We start from the raw sequence: 25,483 nt of genomic DNA on the forward strand, positions 1-25,483 counted from the left end.
TGATTCACTGCTAGAGTCAGCAACACCGGACAAGGCCGTCTGACTGGTTTGTTCAGTGGAAAGAGGGAGAACGATCCAGGTAGATAATAGTCCGGAGCGTTTACACTTGCCAATGTGCTCACCAGACTGAAACTGGCTCTCAGACTTGCTAATTTCCTCTTCCACCTTCTCTTTTTGATATGTTGCGAAATCTATTCACACCCTTTTCTGATTTGAAAAGGCTTTGTAAATGTATTTTACAGCATGTGTGAGATTGCTTTTTGTACAGAAACTGGTCAGCTGATCTCCATGTTGTGTTTTCAAAGAGTGCATAGTGTGGCCAGCCGCTCAGAAAGTGCTTTTTGTTGCAAGTTGTTGGAGAAATTGTTGGACAATTGCAGGAGCATAGACTTATCATTGTTCTTGTCTTTCACTTATACAAACGTAGACACAGACACTCACATTGAGCAAACCTTTTGTTTATAACAGGCTTTCATCTACCTTTCTACAAAGAATATGTATTACAAAAGGTTAAACAACAAGACTGATTATAGAACAAATTTGATCAAGGCAACATGTATATTAATGTCAGTGGTTTGTTTTCTTTTGTACAAAAACATGAAAATACGCAACGTTTTTATTGCAGATATAAAATTAGAATTCAATATATTCCTTATAAAAAAAGTTAAGATTGACTTTTATATTATTTCTATTGACGTGTGGACCATTGTTTCGGTTTGTTATCTCAGTTCAATTGTGTGTGTTGACCTTGATCTCTTGATTTTAATGATATGTGTGTGTGCGCTTCCTGGGCTTTCCTACTCAGTGAGCATGAGAGCGGCATTCCCACAGGAGATGCTGCTGCGACTTTCTTCATTTATGTATGCCATGCTGCGCACCTTGTCATCGTCGTCCTCTTCCCTTTGCCTCACTCATTCTCAGAATTGACTGTCAGCCACCAGTATGACAGATATGTGCTTGCTTAACTCCCATGAACAAAGCACATATGAAGTAAACATTAGTAAAAATTAGTTCTTAGCAACCCTATAATGCGTGCGTGCGCACACACACACACGGATAGACAAACACATACTGCTCCACCCCACATCCACCTACCTTGACTGGCTGGGCTTGTTAGTGCTCACGCCCGTACCTGTTCTCTAGCACAGAGACCGAGACACCTGTCACATAGACAAAGACGTTCCCCCCTGCTCACACCAGCCACACTCAGAGACACACTATCACAGACTTTCAACTGAGCTGGACGTTGCTCTGCTGGATATAAAGTGAAAGCAGGTAGGTGCTCTGGCTGGCAGGTGTTAGTTTAGTTAAGTGTTAACTGGTGACTGTCATTGTTTGCCCTCTCATTTTTCTGGGTGTTTCCCTGTCATGATTGCTTGTCAGTAGAGTTGTCTATGCTGCTCCTTGCTTGCTTTAAATGCTATTGCTCTTCATCAATCATTTATCTTGTGTGGACTCATGTGTTAAACCTAGGATAAATATGCTTTCTGAGCCCTCAGTGTATTTGTTCTGTCACCAACATTGAGGACAATATCCTCAAGAGGTATTGTGGCGACGTGCTTTAGAAGGAGTGAATTCACAGCCGCAGGAGTTTTACAAGTTATATTTGCATTCTGAATTTTGCATAAGCTCTAGTCCGCTCCTACTTTCTGACAAGGGAGCACTCGTCAGTGTTTCATTAGTGTTTTCCTTTTCTTCTTCAGTTCCCTGGGAAAGTGGGTTTCCCCCCTGAGCAGTTCATTTTTTACTGTGAATAACTGAGGGCACAACTAATTTGGAAATGTGTGAAAGGAAGCAATATTTACCCAATCACATAAATCATTCTGTGCCAGTATATTTTGTATCCACACACAAAGGATCACATATACTTTATGTATGTGTGTGTGTGTGTCCATTCATATTTAGGCAACAGCAGTATTTTTTGGAAAGTGGTAGGACAGGATCATCTACATGTCTAAAGGATGAGACAGAGGAATGCTTTACAGAGCTCATGTTGCTTATTGGGAGGGACCATAGCGTGGGAAGGGCCATTTTGCAACTGACTATGTAATAAATTTGCTGCAAACTGCAAAATTTATTTTAACACGATCTCTGTCTCGATGTGGTTCCAATATATTTTTCAGGTGGCCTGTAAAGATAACAGAATAAAGAAGAGAAAGAAACCTCCAGAACAAGCATGTCAAAAGGTGAGCAGGCTGACCGTTCTGAATGTGAGGTGATGTGTTTCCTTCAATAAAAGCAGAGGGCGTGTCTCTGGGCCAGGCTGATGTCTCTGTAAATTCTGATCTTGTGTCATTGCTCTGATTTAATGCAAAATACAAGTGGTTGATTGTGTGCTGTGTGTTGACCCAAAGGCGACTGAATATCATGCATGCTATCAAGCAGACGGTGATTAAGATGTCATTGTCATGCAGCCTACAGGGTGTATAATATCTCAGATGGTGCGTGGGTATGTGACATGTATGGGTTTGTGTCTCAGAGGGGGACAAAGCATCTGTGTTCCGTACCACCAAAGTGCGGACCAAGCTGAAGGGAGACAGCAGCTGGTTGCAGCGCTGCAATGAAACTCAGGCTGAAGCCGAGGAGGAGGTCAAACCATGGTAAACCACGTGTTTAAATAGGGTTCTGTCCATATTGATACATTACTCACTCACTTGAATAGACAAAACCAAGTCCCTGTGCATCCATGCAGGCTAGCAGAAGTAAGGGCCAGCCGTCTGAACGGTGCCCCCGTTGAGACCAGTCCAGTGTCGTCACCAACGACATCCACTGTACCACCCACCAAGTCTGACACCGAAAGGTAAAAACAGGTTTCTAATGTTCAGAGTTGTCTACCAAGCACTTGGAAACCTCCCACAAAACATGAGTGTGCTGATGACGAGTCTCTGTTTTGATCTCAGAGCACCAACATCAGACTAGCGCTTTCACATCCAATTTGAAACTAGAGACCTAAATTAAAAGCAGAAGTAGGGATATCTGAGCACTAAATGGGGCACAGGTTACACTGAAGGAAAAAAAAAGTATTTACTCTTGTTTTTCTTTCAGAAATGTTTTCACTAAACTAGACAAGCCTGTTTCATCCTCAACATCTAATGGCTTTAGGTAAGAGCTTCTCTTACTTGAATAAGCAGTTAATAATGTGACTAGATATGCACTTTGACCTCTCTGGTTCCCACATTATTTGTTTTTTTTGTTGTTTTTTTTACAGTGGAACAACACAATTCACCAAAAAACCTTCAGAGAGCTACAAGAAAATGTGAGCGCACACATCATTTTCCCAGTTAACTGCTGGCAGCTGAGTGAGAATGTATTTTAATGAGGTGTATGTTTTAGAGCCCCCTACACTGTGAGGCCTGCTTCAGAGAACCAGGAGGGCCAGCTTAGCCACGAGGAGCAGGAGAAGCGGTAAGAGTCTTGCAAAGAGCACCGTCCAATTTGAACTCACACGCCCAGAAAGCAGATTGCATTAACATCATAATGATTCACTTCGCAGGAAGGAGGCAGCCAGCAATGTTCTGAACAAATCTGCAGTCAGGAAACGATCTTATGTGCTTTCTGCTGCTAAGAAATTTGAGTAAGTATGTCTTATGTCACTCTCCTAATGCTAATCTTAACACTCAACCTGTTTCTGGAATTCTTCTTCATTGTGAAAATTACGCTTTTCACTAACACGTGAATATAAATGGTGAGCATTTATGGGGGTATTTATATAAGCTGTGTGTTGAAAAACCTCAGGTCTAAAGAAGAAGCATCTGACACCTCATTGGTCAATAGCAGTCCATCATTTGTGGCTAAAAGGTAAATGCTCCATCTAATATCTCTGACCCTGAAGCTACAAGTAGAAACCTGTGAGTCCAAGTATGTGGTCAAATGTTCCTCTGTCTGTCTGTTTTCATATGTGTGCACACCCAACTCCACACATGCATTCATGTGTGTGTGTGCACGTGTGCTTGGCTACAAATGTGCAGGGTGGAGATTACTGATGATGATGAGAGTGCTGCGACCCCAGCACCTGCCAGCACTCCACTCCCTTCCTCTGTCGTCTCTGTCACATCTGTTGCCCCTGAGCCCAAACCACAGAAAATGTAAGTTCTGTGCCATGTTTCTACTTTCAGTGCAGTAAGCAATTTCTGTTCCTTCAATTCCATTCATTATCTGTGTGGTTTACAGAGTCGACTCTAGTGTTAAGGCAACTGATGATGTCGCTGTTAAAGAAATGGTGGCGCCGAAGGTTGAGGAGGCAGCCCTGAAGCCTGTGAAGCAAGACCCCCCTCCAGTGTCTGTTGCAGAAAAAGAGCCATTTAAAGACATGAAACCAGCGTGCACCAATGTGGCCACTCCTCTCCCCAAACTCATCCCTGAGCGTGTGCAAGCAGTCTGTACAGAGCCAGAACCTGAGGAGAAAGTTTCTGGGAAAGTTGACACCCCTCTGGTTAAACTCACCCCAGCGTCACCACCCCCAATATCACCTACTCCAGCATCCCCTGCCCTGGCTTCAGCTGTTCCAGAATCACCTGCTCCAGTGCCTCCCACCCCAGCAGCTCCTGCCCCTGTGTCACCTGAGCCCAAACCACAGAAAATGTAAGTTCTGTGCTCTGTTTCTACTTTCAATGCAGTAAGCGATTTCTGTTCCTTCAATTCCATTCATTATCTGTGTGGTTTACAGAGTCGACTCTAGTGTTAAGGCAACTGATGATGTCGCTGTTAAAGAAACGGTGGCGCCAAAAGTTGAGGAGGCAGCCCTGAAGCCTGTGAAGCAAGACCTCCCTCCAGTGTCTGTTGCAGAAAAAGAGCCATTTAACGACATGAAACCAGCGTGCACCAATGTGGCCACTCCTCTCCCCAAACTCATCCCTGAGCGTGTGCAAGCAGTCTGTACAGAGCCAGAACCTGAGGAGAAAGTTTCTGGGAAAGTTGACACCCCTCTGGTTAAACTCACCCCAGCATCACCAACCCCAATATCACCTACTCCAGCATCCCCTGCCCCGGCTTCAGCTGTTCCAGAATCACCTGCTCCAGTGCCTCCCACCCCAGCAGCCCCTGCCCCTGTGTCACCTGAGCCCAAACCACAGAAAATGTAAGTTCTGTGCCCTGTTTCTACTTTCAATGCAGTAAGCAATTTCTGTTCCTTCAATTCCATTCAATATCTGTGTGGTTTACAGAGTCGACTCTAGTGTTAAGGCAACTGATGATGTCGCTGTTAAAGAAATGGTGGCGCCGAAGGTTGAGGAGGCAGCCCTGAAGCCTGTGAAGCAAGACCTCCCTCCAGTGTCTGTTGCAGAAAAAGAGCCATTTAACGACATGAAACCAGCGTGCACCAATGTGGCCACTCCTCTCCCCAAACTCATCCCTGAGCGTGTGCAAGCAGTCTGTACAGAGCCAGAACCTGAGGAGAAAGTTTCTGGGAAAGTTGACACCCCTCTGGTTAAACTCACCCCAGCATCACCACCCCCAATATCACCTACTCCAGCATCCCCTGCCCCGGCTGTTCCAGAATCACCTGCTCCAGTGCCTCCCACCCCAGCAGCTCCTGCCCCTGTGTCAACTGTCCCACTTTCACCTGCCCCAGTGTCTGCTGTAACAGAGATCACAGTGAAGACTGAACCTAAACCGTCTCCAAAGCCAAGGTCAGATTTCCACTAGCCAAAATCAGTTTTTTAAGTACATGTTTTAGGTACTTATACTTTCGTTAAGTATTACTATTACATGCTACTTTATACTTCTACTCCACTACATTTCATCGGAAAATAGTTCTTCTTTTTTCTCCACTACATATATTCCACAGCTAGTAACTTTGTATATTAAGATAATGCATACAAAGATCAACTTAATATCAACTTAAATCCAAAATATGGTGCATTGCATATATAAAACTACCAAACATTTTACAAGTAGCTAAAATTTGCTCCACCTCTGCCAAATATAGCCATTTTTCTGCATTGAGCTCTTTTCTTTAAGCACTTTTGATACTTACTGTACATTTTGCTTGTAATAGAGTAATTCTATACTCAGGTGTTGCTACTTTTACTTAAGTAAAGGATCTGAATACACCACTGCATAGTCTTAACAGTTATATGTATAAATGTGTATACATATAAAGCACATTTAAAGCTTTCATATTCATTTATTCTACTATTAAAATATTTGGGCTGACATTATGTTCATGTTTGAGGCTCATTATCACAGCTCCCTGGAATGCCATGTGTTTGTTTATTCTCACAGCTCCAGTGTTGACACGCTCACTGCCTTGTCCAACGCCCTCATTTCTTTCGACACAAGTTCAACCAGGTACTGGAAGAAAGACAAAGATGAAAGCAGCATTAAACAATATGAAAAAAAAAAGATTATGTTAGTGGCTCCAGCCCCAACAGCACGCCATCTGATAAATTTTGTTTATTTCCTCTCCAGCTTTAAGAATGATGAGCCAGTGCTGGCAAAGGAAAAAGGAGGCTCAGTGGATAGTCACACCACAGAGGACGGGTACAAAACCAAAAACTTCCTCATTCATGTCATAGCAGGGTTGGCAAGAAAACAGATAATGGCTAACTGCCACTTTGTTCACTTCAAAATAATCACAAAATAACCCACATCTCAATTTCTGGTGCCTAAAACTACCTCACACAAGAGGGTGTCCCAAATTAGACTTGATTAAATGTGATACTTAAAAATGTAATATAGAGATGTGGGCTTACGTACCAAAGCAGGTGCACTGATATATTTTTTTCTCTTCCTACCTGCAGTGTTAAACGAGAGCCAGCTCCAGCACTCAGCAACAGTGTACAAATAACAGACGATCTCCTGGCTCTCACTGATGGGTTTGTTCAAAATGCCTTCTTACCATTTGTGCAATTAAGCAATCCTCACGTTAGAAATTCTCTGAAAATTACCCACAAGGTGGCACTGTTGGACCTCTAATGATCTCCCTCTCCTCCACCTCAACTGGCCTGTTCTCGCTCTGAAATCTCCTCTGAATCCTAAATCCCTCTTTGTTCATCACCTTCTCCACTTACTCTCCTTCCGCCCCCGCAGACAAGAGGAGTCAGCTGATCCTGTCCCCCCCAGCCCAGGACACTGGAGTCAGGATCTGCTTAGCGGACTAGACAGGTATAGGAAGAGCTTTTCCCCTCCCAAGCCCCAAACACAGAGTTATGCAAAGAATTATCCTTTTTATCAGTAGAAAATCAATAGCTCCCTTGTCAGTAGCAAGCGGAGGCATGACCTTAACTTACCTTGCCAGAGTTGGATATACAGTTTCAAACTCTGCCCTGTATTTGACTTTTGTGTTTGATGTCTTTAGTGAGTCAAACCCAACAAAGACCAGCAGCACCCTGAATCTCCGGGCTAATGATGTCTTTGTAAGCAACACAGAGGCACGCAGGTGAGAAAGAGACAGACTTGTGATGGCCTCCGCTCCCCCATCCCTCCCTCCTCGTGTACCATTAATTCTTATCACTACAGATGAAGGGGCCAAGCATCACCCAGCTCCCTGAGGTGTAAGACTTTTAATAAATCCCATCCGCCTCAAGTTTGATCCATAAATCAGGGCTCCTCTACTTCCAGCATTCTATTTTAACCCCTGCTCCATGTTAGATAGAAACAAAGTCGCAGATTCCTGAAGCGACTGAGTAATACTTTGAAACAGAAAGCCACATCTTATCTGCAGCACGACTGGAAATAGAAGAGAATGTTCTGTACTGATTAGTATTGTGGCTTTGTTTTGTCTCCGCCAGCCTCAGCACACAGCGAGAGGAGGAGAAACAGACAGATGCGACAGCCAAAAAAACACAAAGGTAGAGGGAGATGACAAGCTGCTCTTAAACAATTATCTATCTATGCAGGGCTGTTCCTGCTAAGAAATGCATTCTATTCAGATATGCCTTGTAATGATTTATACTAACTCTGCCTGCCACTATGCTGTGTCTCTCTGCCCGCCAGCTCCACAGAGACAGTCACTATAACTACCAAAACTGTGATCATTACTGACAAAAGGTATGAGAACGCACACACACACAGAAGAAGTCTGTTCTGTACTATATTCAGATGGTTTTAATGCTCGTTAAATTGTTCAGTGGGTTTCAAGCTTTTCTAATGGACTGGGATTGTAAATAGTGTATGAGACGAACCACACTAACCTTTACTTGCCCTCTTTTCTCTTCCCATCATGCCATTCATCCGTACTATCCTCCTTACTTTCCTTTTTCGCCTCCGTGCAGCGAAGAGGACAATGCACATCCCTGGAGCTCACATGTAACAACCACAGTCACTGAATCAAGGTAGTTTATTTACTGCCACGTCACATATGGGCTGGTGCTTTAAGACGTCTGTGTTAGCACTATGTATGTAAATGTGTTTAAATAATGGTTTACTCTGCTGACACTGAGTGGGGGAAAAAAATCTAATTTGCTTACAAAATAGTATTCAGTTGTGAGATTCTCATTCCAGTTAAATAGGCAAATTAATTTAATGTGGTTGATAGAATTAATTGTTTAGAAAAGATTTTCTTGTTGGTAATATTAATGATCTGTTTAGTTTTTATTAAATGGTATAGACTGGACTCAGGGTTCATTTTAGGTGAAGACAACATGAAATACACTGATTTTGCCATTCAGCAGCAGAATAGTCTTTCCATTTGTAAAAGACATCCAGATTCTGATTTTGATTGAGTTTGGCCCCGGGTTCCTCTGTGTTTCTGTTTACCATTCAAACTGCATTAAATCTTTCCATTATGAGTCAATGTGATCAGAATTTCTCCGACACAAGATGGGCCATGCTGACAATTGAGAGTGAAATCAGTGTGAAATTGTTTTTCAGCTCGGCTGATCCGTTTGATCCATATCCGATAGGGACCACATCCCCTAACAGGTAATCATATTGGTTTGGAGCTGTGACTGTTTTCCAGCCAACCAGATAGCATCTCGGCATGCATAATGCAGCAGTTTCTGATTATGAGCCACTTTTCTCTATTGCAGCTCCTCTGACCTGCTCCAGCCCCTCTCAGATATTTCCATCAACAGGTACGGGAATGATGCAAATTCCCCTTTTTTCTATATTGTAACCTCTTTTTGTAGCTCCAATACTATCATGTTACTACATAATATCATACTTACTACAAGTGCTTCACTTTGTCTGTTATTGCAATAATTATTATTCATAATCAGCAGCTATCATACCCAGACACACTGAGCACTGTTGCTACATCTTATTGATACACAAATGTAGATAATATTTTATTGTTTTATTTTTTTTTCAGTGCGCCACCTACTACTAAGATCAAAGATCCAAGTCCAGAAACCAAGTAAGTTGTTCATGCAACACCTCTGTGACCAAGCTAACAGTTAAGTGACATAGGGCACTATTTTCATTATCAGTTAATTTGTTAATTATTTTTGATTAATTTATCAATTGTTTAGTCTATGAAATGTCAGAAAGTAGTAAAAAAATAAAAATAAAAAAGCCTAAATCATTTCTTCAAATTGCTTGTTTTCTCTGACCAACAGTGAAATGTTTGGTATTTTTGCCTGATAAATGAAATTTTCTGTTGATCGACAGTCAATCGATTAAATCAACTAATCTAACTCAAATTTCAACTAAGTAAAAAACGTTTTAATGTTCAGTGTGACAGTGACATGTTCTGTGTGTTTTTGTTAAAGTATTTGTTAAAGTATGCGTTTTATGTCTTTCATTAGAGAGTTGACAGTAGAGAGATGACAGGAAATGAGGGGAGAGAGAGCCGTCGGGGGCAAAGACATGCAACTAATGTTTTGTTTTAATGTTTTTTTTTGTCCTTTTTGTGTGTGCGTGTGTTTGACAGTATGAGCGGTAATGCATTGGAATCCCTTGCAGATGACGTCATCCCTATCACCACTGACAGGACAAGGTATTAAAACTGAGTCTAGTGCATAATTGTGTTAGGAATGTATGAGCGGGAGATATAGTGGGAAGGAAGACTGGGGAGCTGCAAAAATTAATCTCTCAAACCGCTCACATTACCGTTGTCTGATGATCTCGATTTGTCATAACTTCTACATTGTCTCTCTCTCTCTCTCCACTTTGGCTCTCCAGTCTCAGCACTCGGCGGTCGTGGGCACACACATGGGAAATCAGCACACCTCAGCAGGCTAACACAGAAGAGAGGTGATGACACACATTGATTTACTCTTACACTTTCATACTATGCGGTCCATTCATCTACATGCATCTCACCCATGTCCATTATGTGCTAAAAGCCTTTCGATGTATGTCTCTCTCAGCCAAGGAGCTGAACCAGGAGGCCGAGCTGAAGATCAAAACACGCTGGTCATGTTTGAGAGAAAGTAAGTCATCTTTTTATTAAAAGTTCCGTGTGTGCAAATCTGCTCCTTTTATTCCCATAACCTCCTTCCCTTTCACTGCGGTGAAGTAACTAGGCTTTTCTGCAGCAATGAGCCAGAAAACATTGTGCACTGGTGCTGATGAAAATAGGTCAGATATATATTTGTTACAACTGCAGTAAACAGATCCCCTTCCAGACTTTTTAAAAACTTTTTTTTTTTTCTTTCTTTTTTACAATATATAGTGTGAATTTGTCATCCTCTCATGCTACAGTGTCATGTCTTTGTTTGTGCTCTAGGTCCATTGAGAATGACTCCCCATGGGACAGGTGGACATCACCCACTATCTATACTAACATTACCACTACAGGAGAGGAAGAGGAGGAAGAGGAGGAAAGGTATCTCCACTGTGGCTGGGCTCATTATATGCATATTAAACCACTTTATTTTTCACAGTTGTAGCAGGATGTGATTATAGCACCTTAAAATTCAGTGCCTGTCAACCATTTAATTGAAAGCAAGCTAAATACAATTTAAACTTCCTCACGGCTCAGTCTGAGAATAATCAACTTCTTCTCAACTTGTTGTTTTTACTTTAATACTGTCACTTCTTCACCTGTACTGCCAGACTTATTATAATGCAGGAATGCCCTCTGTTTTGCAGCCCAGAGGATACGCAGACAGAGACAGTCACAACCATCACCACTATCAGGTTGGGAAAATCTTTTGAAATTCTTAAAACTCAAATCTTATGATCAAAAACTGGGAAGATTAGAAGGAATTGAGAGCATGAGAGGCATGTAGGTGATGTTTATAATTACAAAGCATGGGAGGAGGGCTCAGAATGAGGCAATGCTGCAGTACAATAGAAAACAGACCACACCTGGTCAATAAATCCCGACCCCTCTGGAGCTGTGAGTCAGAAGGATCAGCTTCAAACACTTATAAAAACGCAGAATTCTTGTTCACTGGATACTATCCAGGTTATTGACTGCTACAGCCTACAGTAAAAGTATAATACAGCTTTCTTTACTTTTCAGGGAGATACACAGTGAGCCAGAGCCTGCTATGGATCGGTAAGTTTATGATCTTGTTAACGTCAAACACAGCATAATGCAAGAATACTTTCTCCAGAGTGTTATTTTCTACTATTTGGTCTGTTGATTTTCTTACTTTTGTAAAGACACTTTCCTTTAACCGGAGCTTTTTATCTTTTATGACTGTAAAAAAGCAAGGACGTGGTAGTGTATGGAAATTAAATGTACCTGTTATTCTATGAGTGGTATAAATGTTTATTTAATTAAATGTTTTTAGACCTGCTTTTGTCTCTGTGTTTGGAACACAGCCGCCTTAGTTAGAGATTTAGGCCAAACCCTGTTGAAACCCTGTTTTATCTGCCTAATACTGCAGTCTGGATCTAAAGTTACCTGCAACTCCTGTACGATGCCTGGCTAGACAGACTCCTGACTCAACTCTATTACTGAAATTAAATGACAAGATCTGCTCTCCCATTGTCTTTCAATTTGCCCTCATTTCCTTCCCTCTAATTATCAGTCTCCAGATGTCAGATTAATGATGTGTATTAGAGATGTCCTTTTGTCAAATCACAGCCCGTTAAACAGCATGCCATTAACAAGCAATGGCAGAAAATGATGATCTCCTGAGTTACATTTGACAGATGTAGTGTCCTCCTGTATAACCCATCACACTACTGTCGTCAGTGAGTGAAAGATGAAACTAACGCTGCTGCACTCTGTGTCCAGTTATGAAACCTATTTCAGGACCGTGACAGAAGAAGACCAGTGTGTCCAAACACCAGAACCTGAGACCAAAAAGTGAGTGATTTTTAATAGACATTTAAAATAAAGTGACAGTTAATATCTATTTTAACTATGCATATTAACTAATTTTTTCCTTCATCTGCCTCTGCTCAAGGGGGTTTGTGTATGTGAAGGAGTATGTCAATGCAACAGAGCTGTCCTTGCATAATGCCAGAGACACAATCGATGGGTAGGACCAATACATTATTTACACAATCAAATAACAATATTGATAAAAACACACTGCTGTCATGATGACTTACTAAGTGCTCTTTTTTTCCATAGAGTGTCCGATTATTTGACATCAAGCTCGGCCAGTTACTCATACAGCAGCCCCTCCACTTACTCCAGGTGATAACACAATTCCCTAAACCTGTAATAAACAAGTTATAAACCTGAGCCCTTTCTCCCCTGACACTTCAACTGCTTTCACATTTTCTTCAGAAAATTTCACCTTTTTTAGTTGCTCTTGTTTCCATAATGGGTCAGATTATTTGACAGCAAGCTCAGTCAGTTACTCATACAGCAGCCCCTCCACTTAATCCTGGAGACAATACAATTCCCTAAACCTGTATTAAACAAGCTATAAACCTGAGCCCTTTCTCCCTCTGCCTTGTTATTTCCAGTTCTGAAGAAACTAGATATGTGTAAGCAGTAGGGCAGAAATTCCACCAAGCCTGCTCATTAGGAGGCTAAGCTGGGACATCAAAGGATTATTTACACTTATTAAGTTCCCTTGCACAGGACAGAAAGGGTAACAGGTTATTTTACCAGACAGAGCTGCTTGACAGAGTCAGCAGCCAAACTAACTTGTCTCAATCTTGCTGTGTCTCCCCAGTAGCTCAATGCCATCCAGCTGTACATTCTGCGGAGAGCTGGTGGGCAATGATTCCAAGATCTTCATCGAGCACCTCAATATCAACTGCCACCCTGCCTGCTTCAAGGTAATTCATCTGTCTGGTCAGATACAGTTCTGCTTAAGATAGTTTGGTATTTATTGGACTGTAAATTATTGGATATATTCACATGTCCTTGAAGGGACTGATCTGGGGAAAATTAGCTTTTATTCCCCTTAAAAAGTAATTTGACATTTTGGTAAATATGTTTATTCACTTTTTTTGCCAAGAGTTTGATGAGAAGATTGATACCACTCCTAAACCAGCAGCTGGTTATAGCTTAGCTCAGTGCTCAACTGCTAAAGCTTAATAGAAGTTTATAAAAAAAAAGAAAACAAAACAAAGTAAAAACTACAACTTTTTATATATGGGTTATATATTTCGGAGTATTTCTTGGCTGGGAGCAGTCACTACCTCCACGAAGTTACCAGGCAACCACTGGTGACTCCAGGAAGTCACTGCTCCTGGCTAAGAAATAGTCTGGCACTTAACCCCTCATAAAACCACAATTTGACGTTTTTGTACAGATTTAACACATGGGTTCTAGTAGGCGGATTTTTGTTTACCTTTAGACACAGCTAGTTTCCAGAGCCAGTGGCTGTTTTAAGCTAAGCTAACTAGCTCTAGCTTCATATTTGAAAGACAGACATGAGTGAGAGTGGTATCAATCTTCTTATCTAACTCTTGGCAAAACAGCAAATAAGTGTATTTCCCAGATGGTCAAGCTATTCCTTTAATATTCATAATAACTCCTTAATTCCATTTAATAGCCGTTTTTCTTCAAATACAAATTATATTTAGCTATTGCATTTTGCCAGTCCACGAATTAAAGGTTAACCAGATAATTGTGTTTTCAAAGCTACAACAGTTTTGTATACTGTGTATTATGGAGCAATACATTAGTATGAGAGAATTTCAAGGATAAAACCACTGCTCTTCACTGTATTTTCTCTAAATTACATTTTCTAATAACATTCTCCCAATTTTTCAGTGCGGCGTGTGTAGTAAGCCAATGGGAGACCTTCTCGACGGTATGTTCATACACGGTGGGAAAGTCCACTGCGAGAGTTGCTACTCCAAAGCCTTGGACTGATTATTGAAGCTCTTCAGCAGCCTCTTATCCTCGTCCCCTTCCCTTCATGTTCATTTACATATAAAGTGAGAACTGGTCTTTCACAAAGTTTAGACTGTGTTCGGTTTGAACTCAGGAATGATGTGGTTTAGGGTGATCAAAGTGACCGTTATAGTGAATATGATTACTTAATGTTGATTCCTACATTAGGTTCAATTTCTCATTTCTCAAACACGTTATACAAGCTTGTGTTTTTTTTTTTCTTGGTGGTGAAAGCTGCATCTGCCTCAGTACATTATGAAGGATATGTCTGTACAACACGATGTGCTACATATAACTGTGAACAGACTAATAATGGCAAGTGGGGGTACCATATTATAATTTAGTAACAGTAGTTATGCAAGAAAATGACTGCTACAAAATGTTTACTTGTTTTGCTCTTCTTGATACAAAATAGTGTGTTCACATGTATGATGCTTTGTTAAGAAAATAAAAAGATTTATATAATCCTGGTATAAATATGTGATACAAAGGCATTGTGCTAGTAGACACAATACTGTCATGGATTCCCAAGCAGTTACATGTTTTAGAAAAGCATGATTCAAAAATTATTGCACATAAACATGATGTTAGTATCATGTAACAGACAACAGTTATGGCAATATTATAGTATCTGCCACAGAAATTCATTAGATGAGCTGTTACTGAGAACTAATTTACAAATACAGTGGTGATTTTCCCACAGGGGAGTTGTGCTAAACATTACATTTGCCTTTCTCCACTCCTTGGTGAAATAATATTTTCCTTGCATAGTCATTTAAAACAGCTGTGTACATAAATGTGACTTTAGCTAATAACCATCACCGACCTGCTGAGTAACTGTAAAGAAGCTAATGCAGTTCATTGGCTACTGTCTTGATGGTCTTCACACACAGTTAGGCAGAGCTCCCTTGGTACAGAGGACAAGGCTTTGGCTCTGCCCCAGTCCAATGAAAATCTGCCTCCCATGAGAATGTGCCTCTGTGGAACAACTACACTGCCTGCAGTTAACGTTAACAATGCAAGGCGGGGTAAGGGCAATGATGGCACCTCAGTTATAATAATAAAATGACTTAAATATTAGCATATAGCACTCTAAAACATTATTTTCCCATTACTGAACTTGGGATAAAGGACAAAAGTATCATGTCAGCTGAATACAATATCAAAATCTGTTATAGTATAACTAAACAGAGTTTAGTTTTAAAAGGAGTTTTGGCTCAGGTGCAAAAATATGAGTAATTTCTGCTTCTTTCCCTCATTTAAATAGAGCGGATGCATAACATGGGACACCCCTGTAATCCTGGACGTGCTCCATCCTCTGTTTGTTTCAAGGCCTGTGTCAGTGTTTTCCTCTGGCTCTGCTCACAGCAATGTTTTGGATGTGCTTCCACAGCAGCGAAGGGTCTGACTCGTTATGTCTTATCAGAGATTCCAGCCCCTCTGCTTGGTCCAGGCTCTGCCAGTAATCCTGAGGCCATATTTGCAACCATCTGCGGACAGATATACAAACAGATTAGGCTCATCACAGAGGATATTTTAGTTAAACCATTAAAATAGACATTTTCCTCCCCTCTGGACATTGCTATTCACATTAAAGTACATAAAGTACAAGAATTTCAAACCTGGCACAGTGAATAATTTAAGACAAACTCACCCATCATCTGCAGGTAAGTCTTGGACATCTCCGTACCCTGGGCTGGGGAGGGGGCAACCCATGTGAGAGTTGTTGGCCATTTTAGGCTGAGGAGGTTGATTATTCTTAGGAGCTTTCCTATACGCTCGTTCTGCTGCCAGTCGTGCATTCTCCTGGTCACACACGTAACATTCAAATCCATTCAGGTAGTTGGGTTTACTCATGTCATTAACCCCCCACTCGCGGGTCTCCAGAGCCTCCAGCAAACGAGTGTTAGTAATGTGGTTGGGGTTCTTGAACTCTAAATATTTGGCATATTCATCATCATTCTCATCAAGAAGTTTGAGGAATTCACCGAGAGCTTTTGGTGAAGGGAACTTATCTATGATGATTGCAGAGTGGTCGTTGGGCATCCAGTCTGCCACCACAGAGGAGCCTCGATAGACGGGCACACAGCCCTGATGGAGAGGCCGCCACAGCTTCTCTGTCATGTAATCTGGACACAGTCCGTTCTCCAGTGCCAGGTGAAACTTGTAGCGTGCAACAAAATTCATAAAGTTGGGATCTTCGCCAGTAGCTGTGGCTGTGTCCTCCAGATGTTCAGGTAGAGGTTTGTTGTTCAAGCATTTCCCGTAAGAGTCCACCTACAGAGGTGAAATAATGTGTGAGAAAGGAGAAAGACGGGGGTATACTTAGGAAACATTTGGGAGGAGATTATTAATGCGACACTGACACACTTTGAATGGTCTACAGTTTTCATAAAACCCCAATGAGACATTTCTAACTTAACTCTAACATTTCATTCTCCGATGAGAATTCACAAACATCATACATATATGATATATGCTCTATTTACAAAGCATTTACAGAGGTGTTACTGTGTTGCTTTACATTGCACGCGTGCAGATGAATGATTTTGACGTAACCTGTGTGCACGAGTGTGTGCAAGTGGGAACGAGGAAGACTCCAGGCTACAGATTTTCACTGCATGTGAGCCAACTGATATTTACAGTAAAGAATGGCTATGGTAGGGTTCGAAATGGAGGGGACTACTGAAAATGGTATTCAACACCAAGCAGAAACGTGTCCTGACATTTGTGCAGAACAGGAGCAGAGGCAAAACTATTTTATAAAGAGTTCTATTTGATAACAAATGTCAGAGGATGAGATCGAAATAAACAAGACACCAACAAATCCCACTTAAGTGCCATTCCGTTTCCTTTAAATGAAAAAAGGAATAACAGACCAAGGAGATGTGACTACCAACATCTGCAAAACTTGCTTCTGTATATACAGCAATGCTACAGCATGTGCATTGTGGAACTATAATTCCTCCTTAGCATTAATAACTAGAAAATTGCAGCTCACTAAGCATACATCTTGTCTATAGGAGTCTTAATAAACCAGGCAGTAAATGGGAAACAGCTACACTCATAGCATTAATCTTTGTGAAAGAACATCTCTGTACTGTACCTGAATGTACTTCATGAGCTCCTGGACATATCTGTTTCTGTCTGACGGTACATCACAGTGAGACTGCATGTAGAGCACAGGAGCCAGGCCCTCCCTCCTAAGCTGGTTCTTCTCCTCTAGGGACACAACCACAGGCGCCAGCAAGTAGTCCAAAGAGGGCAGCCACTGCAGGGTCAGAGGATAGTCTGACTCCCTGCGAAACGTGGCAGTGTAGTTGAACAGTCTGATTCCCGGTCCATGGGAGAGGGCGTAGTTATTCATGGGTGACTCTTCATGGAACAGTGCCCAGGTCTGGTGGTGGAGACGAGGGAGCGGTGCCTCATATGCCCTGAAGTCTGTTCCGTAAAAGATGATGGATGCTGTCCGTTTGTACAGCTGGACCTTTCAAGATCAAACTCCAGATTACTGGCAGAACAACTTCAGATTATAATTAGTATTAATGTGAGCATGCATCTTCCCTCTGTCTAAGCCAAGAGTTTCATTAAAAAGCTTTATGAGGTTATATATCTCTGGTACCTTGCGGTTGCTTGTGACCAGGCAGGAGGATGTGGCACAGTCAATGCGTTCAGTGTCACCAGGAAAATGAGGGAACAGTCCTCCACTCCACCAGAGGAGAATGGGCAGCTCCTTGTTCCTGCGGCGGTCATTGTTGCCAGGTCCTCTGTATGAACTGATGGAAGCAAACTCCATCTCTGACAGAGCACTCTGGGGCTGAAAGGCTCCTCGGTCCACTGCATCCAAGGCCTCCAGGGGAAGTTGATCGTCTGGAATGGAGGCAAAGGAGACCCAGACCCAGCACAGGACACCAAACAGCCCCAAACACACACAGGGCACCAGGCTGCCTCTACCTGCCATCTGCAAGGTTGAAAAGAACAGACAACACATTTCAGAGACTTGCATTACTCGGATACAAGTGGCTCACAATTTAAAAAGACAAACCAATTAACTTTCTTATCTGTCTAATGTAGGCGTGATTCCTCAGTCTCGTAAATAACGTCGTGTTTTGCTGCTCATAACCCAAATGAAAGTATCATGGATGCAGTTATTTCTCCTTGCCACTAATTTCGATGAACAAACATTAGCAATTGACTGTAACATTTCAATCATACGTGTCACTGGTTGCTGAGCATGCACCAGGATCGAAACATTTACACTGTTTCCCACCATGGACACTGCAGCGAACACATGCAGGTGCGTTTTCTTAAATCTTCAAACCAAAAATATACAGCTATCCTCCGTACAAGTTGGTTTTGAGGAGTTAGTGATGACAGGATGCTGACTGATAACAGCCAGCGGTGCGGGAATAAAAACAGCTGTCTTCTTCTTCTACGTTTCTTTTTTTCTTCTTTTTCTTCTGTGAATGGCAAACTAACCCAAAATGCACACCGCCACCTACAGCTCCGGAGTGTATACCGCGCTACTAAATGTCTTCAATCTGGACAAATTCAACGCAAAATTGATTTTGTCGCAAAATATTACATAAAGCATTTTACTAGAGCGCAATATAGTGCACATAGGGTGGGTACAGAAAACAAAATATGCTTAGAATAAAGACAAACTTCATGCAAAAACCTAAAACAAAAAAGTCAAAACAGCTATGAAATATACTCTCCTATACATTCCTTTCCATTTACTTTTCCTAATTAAATTTCACTAAATAATGCAAATAATATTCTAATTTATCAAATTAATTAAAGTTGTTCTACTAAGCTATGTAAAACAATAAAAAATAGATTTGTTTTTCTTACTACAGGCCAATGACTAAAAAGAGGCGTTTCCCAGGCTTTATTGTGTTGTTTTTACCCATGACTAGTAGTAACTGTATTTTTGTCACTATGCCTGGCAATTGCAGTCTTGCACCTTTATCATTGTCAAATCTATCTTGCTATAAAGGACAAAGTTGACAGATATTGCCCTCTGCTTTAAACATTGGTGGATATCTTACTTAAAGTAAAATACGTATTAAGAGCAAAATGTACTTGAAGTACCAAAATAAAGTGTTATACCCTGTTATTATATATTATATTATTAAATTGTTAATGCGATTGCATTAAAGTTTAGATAGCATTTATTTACTTTATATACTGTTGGGTAGTTTAATCTATAAGAATGCATCAGATTTTAAGTTGAACGTATGTTTTTCATACAGAATCTTAATCTGCAAAGTGATTGGTAACTACAGTTGTCACAAAAATATAATGGAGTAAAACGTACAAAATGCAGTAGAGTAGAAGTATAAAGTAGCAGAGAATAGAAAAATACTCAAGCGAAGTACTTGCACCTCAAAAAGCACAGTGACCACACCTCACGGACACTTGATGTCATCGTTGATAAACTTTACGGGCTTTAGGACCTCGGTTTGCCTGGGCGGTGTGCACGTGCAGCTCCTCGATGGGTGGCGCGCACGTCACGACACTCAATCTCAGTCAGATGTAGGGGAGCAGGGCAGACCACGCAATATAGACTATTAGGAACAGGGTAAGTGAAAATACATGTTTGTTCTTTTTATATTAGATGCATTAAATTATAGATGTATCACCTCACTGCAACATTTGTTCTTTTGTTGCTTACAACGCTTTTTAAAAGAGCCGCTAACTGAGGCTAACGGTTAGCCGGACCAAGATGGAATGTCAACAAGCCGTCAGACTAGCCGGCTAGCTTGCTAGTTGGCTGCGAGGCTTGCTAAGCCGCTACACACTATACAGTTTTATTGTCAGTTTCATGAAAGTTTTTTTTAGGTATGTTACCTGTTTCGGTTCCTACTTAACTTCTGCTCTGATGCACATCATGAACAGTTTTGCAGAGACCATCAAAGAAGCAGTTCAGTCAGAGTTGTAGCCGCCGGCGACAGTTGACAACATGCTGGTACATGTTTGTGGTCTGCGCAAGACCATTAGTCGTTTCCAGAGTCAGCTCATGATCCTGACTAGCCCCTTTTGTTGTGGCGTAGGACTCCTGCACTTCACCTGTTATATATGTCATAAAACTAATGTCTTAACTCTTTTAAGGTCCTACGCCATTGCTGGCAAGCATGGTACATGTGTAGATTATCATGAGTCAAAATTACTGTCATGTAGTAAACAACACGGCTGTAGTCATCCAGCCCAGAGCTTCAACCAGAGACCTTTGGTAGACATCTCGGCCCTTCACCCCTGTCATTGTGTCCCTGAAACTAGTCAACCATTACACATCTTTCATATGGCTTAATTTGTTGTCAGAAAGGTTCATTTGAGGTTGAATACAAATGTTGCTAGAACAGCAGCCTTTTTCCCTTGTTATCTACACTGAATTATCAGCGAAGTCAAGCCCACAGACTGGTTTGGATGTTGAATGTTTGAGTTTTTTTTATATATATGTATTTCATTTCCTATTTCCCAGTGGTGATTTGCATTTCCATTTGATTGTGTAGTATCTATTTTTGCATTTCTTCCTCTTTCTAGGTTAAATTGACCCTGGTCTGCCACCTGGTGTGGAGGCCCGTAACCCAGTGAGGAGGCCTTGCTCGGTGGGAGGAAACATGATGAGCGGAAAGAGCCTGCTGCTGAAGGTGATCCTGCTCGGGGACGGTGGAGTGGGCAAGTCCTCCCTAATGAACCGCTATGTCACAGACCGCTTCGACTCCCAGTCCTTTCACACTATCGGCGTGGAGTTCCTCAACCGGGACCTGGAGGTGGACGGGCGCCTTGTCACTCTTCAGATCTGGGACACAGCAGGCCAGGAACGCTTTAAGTCCCTGCGCACACCCTTCTACCGAGGCGCCGACTGCTGCCTTCTGGCATTCGCTGTTAACGACCTGCAGAGCTTCCAGAACCTCGGCTGCTGGAAGAAGGAGTTCATGTTTTATTCGGACGTTAAAGACCCCGAGCGGTTCCCTTTTGTGGTGCTAGGCAATAAGGTAGACATGGAGCAGAGGGAGGTGGGGGAGGACGAAGCACGGGCCTGGTGTGAAGAGAACGGCTGCTGCCCTTACTTTGAGACCAGTGCTAAGGATGACACTAATGTCACCGCTGCATTCGAGGCAGCTGTCAGGGAGGTTCTGGCTGCTGAGGACCAGACTGACCATGCACTACTGGGTAGTACTATCGATCTCCATGGCAACCGCAAAACCTCTCGTGCGTCTTGCTGCTGATTGGTCAGGTGTGAATCCACCTTGTCTCTGGCTCAAACATGCCGAGGAAGTTTTGAGAGCCAGTTAGATATTGTTTATGGTACACATACTGTAGGTACAAGGTACTGAGTACAGTATCCCCAAAAGATAATGCTCTGAGGAGGGCCATGTCAAGGATTCAGCTGGTATCTAGATTGTTGAATTATTGCTCTAACTGAGGTACAGGCACACTGTAACAGGGACACACATCCTTTGTACTCTGTCTGCTTTCAGTAGTGTTGCACAAAACATTCTTACCCAGCTTCAGCTTTGTCTGCCTATACAGGACGTGTATCAAATAGAGTGCTTTCAGAGCATTTATTTTAATTGAAATAATTAAAGTTTTTGTTAATACTGTGGACGAGAGAATATACCAATCCTCTCTTGAAAAGCACATTCTACCATTGGCACAGAAACACAGTTGGTTTTGTAACTGGTCAACTGTTATGTCCATGAGCTGATTTTCCCCGGTTTTAGAGGGACTTTTTTCAACATCACATTTTCTTGTTATTAGATCTTTCAGCAGAAATGGAGAGCTAATGTATGTTCTGGACACAGACAATGTCTGTGAGTTACAGTGTTCCCAATCCAGGCAGATTATTGTGCTTGGGAACATCCAACATCAACATGAGGAATATAATTTGAGGTACGAGGAGGAAGATACAATGTTTTCTGCATGCAGAAGGAAGATGACCTTGTTTGTCTTCAATGGGAAGGGAATTGTGAGCTTTAATTTTGCAGGTCTGACTGTAAGCATTGGGTACGAGCTATTGTGGTGCTCTTATTCATTTGACTGTTATATCTATTACCACTGCACTACTGTGTAGCTGGAGGTGTCAGTTGTATGAGTTAGGCATTATCAGATCGCATTTTTATTTCCCGTGATATACAGTGGTGTGAAAAGGTGTTTGCCCCCTTCCTGGTTTCTTATTTTTTTGCATGTTTGTCACACTTGAATGTTTCAGATCATCAAACTAATTTAAATATTAATATAACACAAAATGCAGTTTTTAAATGAAGGTTATTATTAAGGGAAAACAAAATCCAAACCTACATGGCCCTGTGTGAAAAAGTGATTGCCCCCTAAACCTAATAACTGGTTGGGCCACCCTTAGCAGCAACAACTGCAATCAAGCGTTTGCGATAACTCGCAATGAGTCTTTTACAGCGCTTAAGGTCATGCCACAGCATCTCAATAGGATTCAGGTCAGGACTTTGACTAGGCCACTCCAAAGTCTTCCTTTTGTTGTTCTTCAGCCATTCAGAGGTGGACTTGCTGGTGTGTTTTGGATCATTGTCCTGCTGCAGAATCCAAGTTCGCTTCAGCTTGAGGTCACAAACAGATGGCCGGACCTTCTCCTTCAGGAGTTTTTGGTCGACAGCAAAATTCATGGTTCCATTTATCACAGCAAGTTTCCAGGTCCTGAAGCAGCAAAACAGCCCCAGACCATCACACCACCACCACCACATTTTACTGTTGGTATGATGTTCTTTTTCTGAAATGTGGTGTTACTTTTACGCCAGATGTAATGGGACACACACCTTCCAAAAAGTTCAACTTTTGTCTCGTCAGTCCACACAGTATTTTCCCAAAAGTCTTGGGGATCATCAAGATGTTAACACTGACCTTAACTGAAGCAAGTGAGGCCTGCAGTTATTTGGATGTTGTTGTGGGGTCTTTTGTGACCTCTTGGATGAGTTGTCGTTGCGCTCTTGGGTTAATTTTGGTCGGCCGGCCACTCCTGTACCATGTTTTCGCCATTTGTGGATAATGGCTCTCACTGTGGTTCGCTGGAGTCCCAAAGCTTTAGAATTGGCTTTATAACCTTTTCCAGACTGACAGATCTCAGTTACCTTCTTTCTCATTTGTTCCTGAATTTCTTTGGATCTCAGCATGATGTCTAGCTTTTGAAGATCTTTTGGTCTACTTCACTTTGTCAGGCAGGTCATATTTAAGTGATTTCTTGATTGAGAACAGGTGTGGCAGTAATCAGGCCTGGGTGTGGCTAGAGAAATTGAACTCAGGTGTGATAAACCACAGTTAAGTGTTTTAACAGGTGGGGCAATCACTATTTCACACAGGGCAATGTAGGTTTGGATTTTGTTTTCCCTTAATAATAACAACCTTCATTTAAAAACTGCATTTTGTGTTTACTTGCTTACTGTGTTATCTTTGACTAATATTTAAATTAGTTTGATGATCTGAAACATTTAAATGTGACAAACATGCAAAAAAATAAGAAATCAGGAAGTGGGCAAACACTTTTTCACACCACTGTATATACATGGGTTTGTTTACTAACTTAAAAATAATACTGCTTTTGTTGCTGTTGTTGATAAACTGCTGTTTATTTTTCTGTGAAGCACATTTCCTTCTGTGTTTTTTTTTTTTTTACAGACATTGTGTGATATTTAAATTAGTCTTCATTTTAGGCTTCAGTGTTTGATCAAGGGCTGATTAAAGTCATTTTTCCTGATGAGTAGAGGAGGTTTTAATTAGAATTAACATTTTTTACAATTATGGCATGTTTGTAATCCTGTGTCTGCCTTGTTGATTGCGTGGCAGGCCTAAACATTCCAGTCATTTAGCTTTGCCTATTCTGAAGGTCTCCTGTGCTTTATCAATATATTACATACACCTTGTGCTGTCATGTCAGTCTGGTAGGTCTCAGCTCAGTGTGAAATAGCCTGAGTGCAAGAATAGGCCGTTAGCACTAATGTTTTCATTGTGCATCACCTCTCCTGTCCATTCATACAGTATTGAGTGAAACACACCACTGAATATTCTGACAACTTAATGTTTACTTTATTTTCAGTTGGACGGTATTTTACTTTTATTTCAATGTTTTTACAATTTTACTTACATATGGTTTTGTCCCTTTGGTTTTGCTGCGATTGGCCAGAGGGCATTGTTGTTTGCCTGAATGGTTCGAGAAAATAATATGCCTGATATTCAATGCTTCAAACTGAGTTTAATATCAGTATTTTAATTGCTGCTGGAATAGTATTTTATATTTAGGCTACTCAAACAACCATACCTGTTGCATAAACAAGACAAAATGTTTTCATCTTCTGATTGCACAAAGTCGCTATAATTCTCATTATCTGTCTGTTCTCATACCCTTTTCCTGTTATGTTGGAGGTCTTGTGTATTCTTTTAGCCCGAGATCACATTATTTGCCTTTCAAGTCAAAAATTGCATCATATTTCAGTGGGCGTGCAGACTAATGGTGAACATTACTTAGAGCTTCACTGTGAAGGTGAACCGAATCCATTCAGGTACAGTCATATTTACTTATTACATGGTTCTTTGGTTTAATGTAGTCTTATGATAAATAGTTTGTTCATATGATTACTGTTAAAGTTTTAATATGGTGTGTTAAATACTGGTACTCATAGTGTATGAGAGAAACTTTATTAACTGTGAACTGAGAAGGGCATTTTAACAAAATCAAGGTGGTAGCCTACATTAATTCAAAGCAAAAGTGAGGGCTGTTAGCTTATTATATTTTTCTTTACTGTAACATTCAGTTTTTGTCCTGTTCAGATAATGTAGCCTACCACAGTGTTTACCTGAAATCTAACTTACCTGAGAATCAGTAGGTACATATAAGCTGGTTGCATAACCCTACAGTATGTTGCTGTCTTATATCACTGCAACCCAGTCTAATGTCAGTATTTTTTTTAATGTTGCTGTAATATTTATGAATGTAAAAACTAATTTCTTTGGGCCGTCCATATTAATGGCTTATGTAAATTGCAAAGGGCATTCATTTTATAATAATGTACAAAATTACACTGAACGTCTGTTTCAGCCTCAGCACATGTGATTTAAGCTGCGTGAAAAATAGACTGTTCATCTTGATTATGTGTTGATCTAATGGACAATTCCCCTTACTCCTCTCTTTGCACTACGGAGGATAAGACTGGGTGTGCCAACAAGCTGGCAAAGTTGTGCATACTCTCCAGTGCTTGGCTTCAAATAAAACATGCAACATACCAAATGGAGACACTGTCTTGTCTGTTTTTTGTGCGCATGCCTTGAAAATTCATGAAAGCATGTGGCTTTAAAAGTTTAAAAACAAAATCT

The 25,483-nt window shown here is 41.2% G+C and overlaps 3 protein-coding genes across 13 annotated transcripts; 2 read left to right on the plus strand and 1 right to left on the minus strand.

Moving 5' to 3' along the window:
* Positions 1-1,033: 1,033 nt before the first annotated feature.
* On the plus strand, positions 1,034-14,605 carry znf185 (zinc finger protein 185 with LIM domain). 5 transcript variants are annotated; one of them, XM_044206208.1, is made up of 35 exons: positions 1,034-1,275; positions 2,124-2,186; positions 2,480-2,600; positions 2,693-2,800; positions 3,046-3,102; positions 3,209-3,256; positions 3,334-3,405; positions 3,494-3,574; positions 3,736-3,798; positions 3,969-4,085; positions 4,171-4,581; positions 4,667-5,077; positions 5,163-5,627; positions 6,223-6,288; positions 6,409-6,480; positions 6,741-6,815; positions 7,030-7,104; positions 7,298-7,378; positions 7,731-7,790; positions 7,936-7,989; positions 8,214-8,273; positions 8,812-8,862; positions 8,970-9,014; positions 9,251-9,295; positions 9,812-9,877; positions 10,063-10,134; positions 10,251-10,313; positions 10,610-10,708; positions 10,975-11,022; positions 11,351-11,386; positions 12,074-12,145; positions 12,246-12,320; positions 12,416-12,481; positions 12,972-13,074; positions 14,018-14,605. In XM_044206208.1, exons 2-35 carry the CDS (start codon positions 2,177-2,179, stop codon positions 14,117-14,119), a joined length of 3,450 nt encoding a protein of 1,149 aa, XP_044062143.1. In that variant the 5' UTR covers positions 1,034-1,275; positions 2,124-2,176; the 3' UTR covers positions 14,120-14,605. The 5 variants fall into 5 exon arrangements, with proteins under 5 accessions (XP_044062143.1, XP_044062145.1, XP_044062144.1 ...); XM_044206207.1 differs by having other exon boundaries at positions 1,042-1,275; positions 12,969-13,074; XM_044206209.1 differs by lacking the exon at positions 3,736-3,798 and having other exon boundaries at positions 1,039-1,275; positions 12,969-13,074.
* fut11 (fucosyltransferase 11 (alpha (1,3) fucosyltransferase)) lies at positions 14,507-20,442 on the minus strand. Of its 7 annotated transcripts, none has more exons than XM_044206220.1 (5): positions 19,994-20,442; positions 17,763-18,101; positions 17,247-17,627; positions 15,795-16,417; positions 14,507-15,630 (listed from the first exon to the last, which is right to left on the minus strand). In XM_044206220.1, exons 2-5 carry the CDS (start codon positions 18,099-18,101, stop codon positions 15,480-15,482), a joined length of 1,494 nt encoding a protein of 497 aa, XP_044062155.1. In that variant the 5' UTR covers positions 19,994-20,442; the 3' UTR covers positions 14,507-15,479. The 7 variants fall into 7 exon arrangements, with proteins under 7 accessions (XP_044062155.1, XP_044062152.1, XP_044062156.1 ...); XM_044206217.1 differs by lacking the exon at positions 19,994-20,442 and adding an exon at positions 19,551-19,686; XM_044206221.1 differs by lacking the exon at positions 19,994-20,442 and adding an exon at positions 19,528-19,661.
* Positions 19,589-25,401, plus strand: rab9b (RAB9B, member RAS oncogene family). The gene is made up of 2 exons (XM_044206230.1): positions 19,589-19,724; positions 20,687-25,401. The coding sequence occupies exon 2, from the start codon at positions 20,764-20,766 to the stop codon at positions 21,373-21,375; it is 612 nt and encodes a 203-aa protein (XP_044062165.1). The 5' UTR covers positions 19,589-19,724; positions 20,687-20,763; the 3' UTR covers positions 21,376-25,401.
* The last annotated feature ends 82 nt before the right edge of the window (positions 25,402-25,483 follow it).

The sequence above is a fragment of the Siniperca chuatsi genome, linkage group LG8, assembly GCF_020085105.1.
Source record: "Siniperca chuatsi isolate FFG_IHB_CAS linkage group LG8, ASM2008510v1, whole genome shotgun sequence".
Lineage (NCBI taxonomy): Eukaryota > Metazoa > Chordata > Actinopteri > Centrarchiformes > Sinipercidae > Siniperca > Siniperca chuatsi.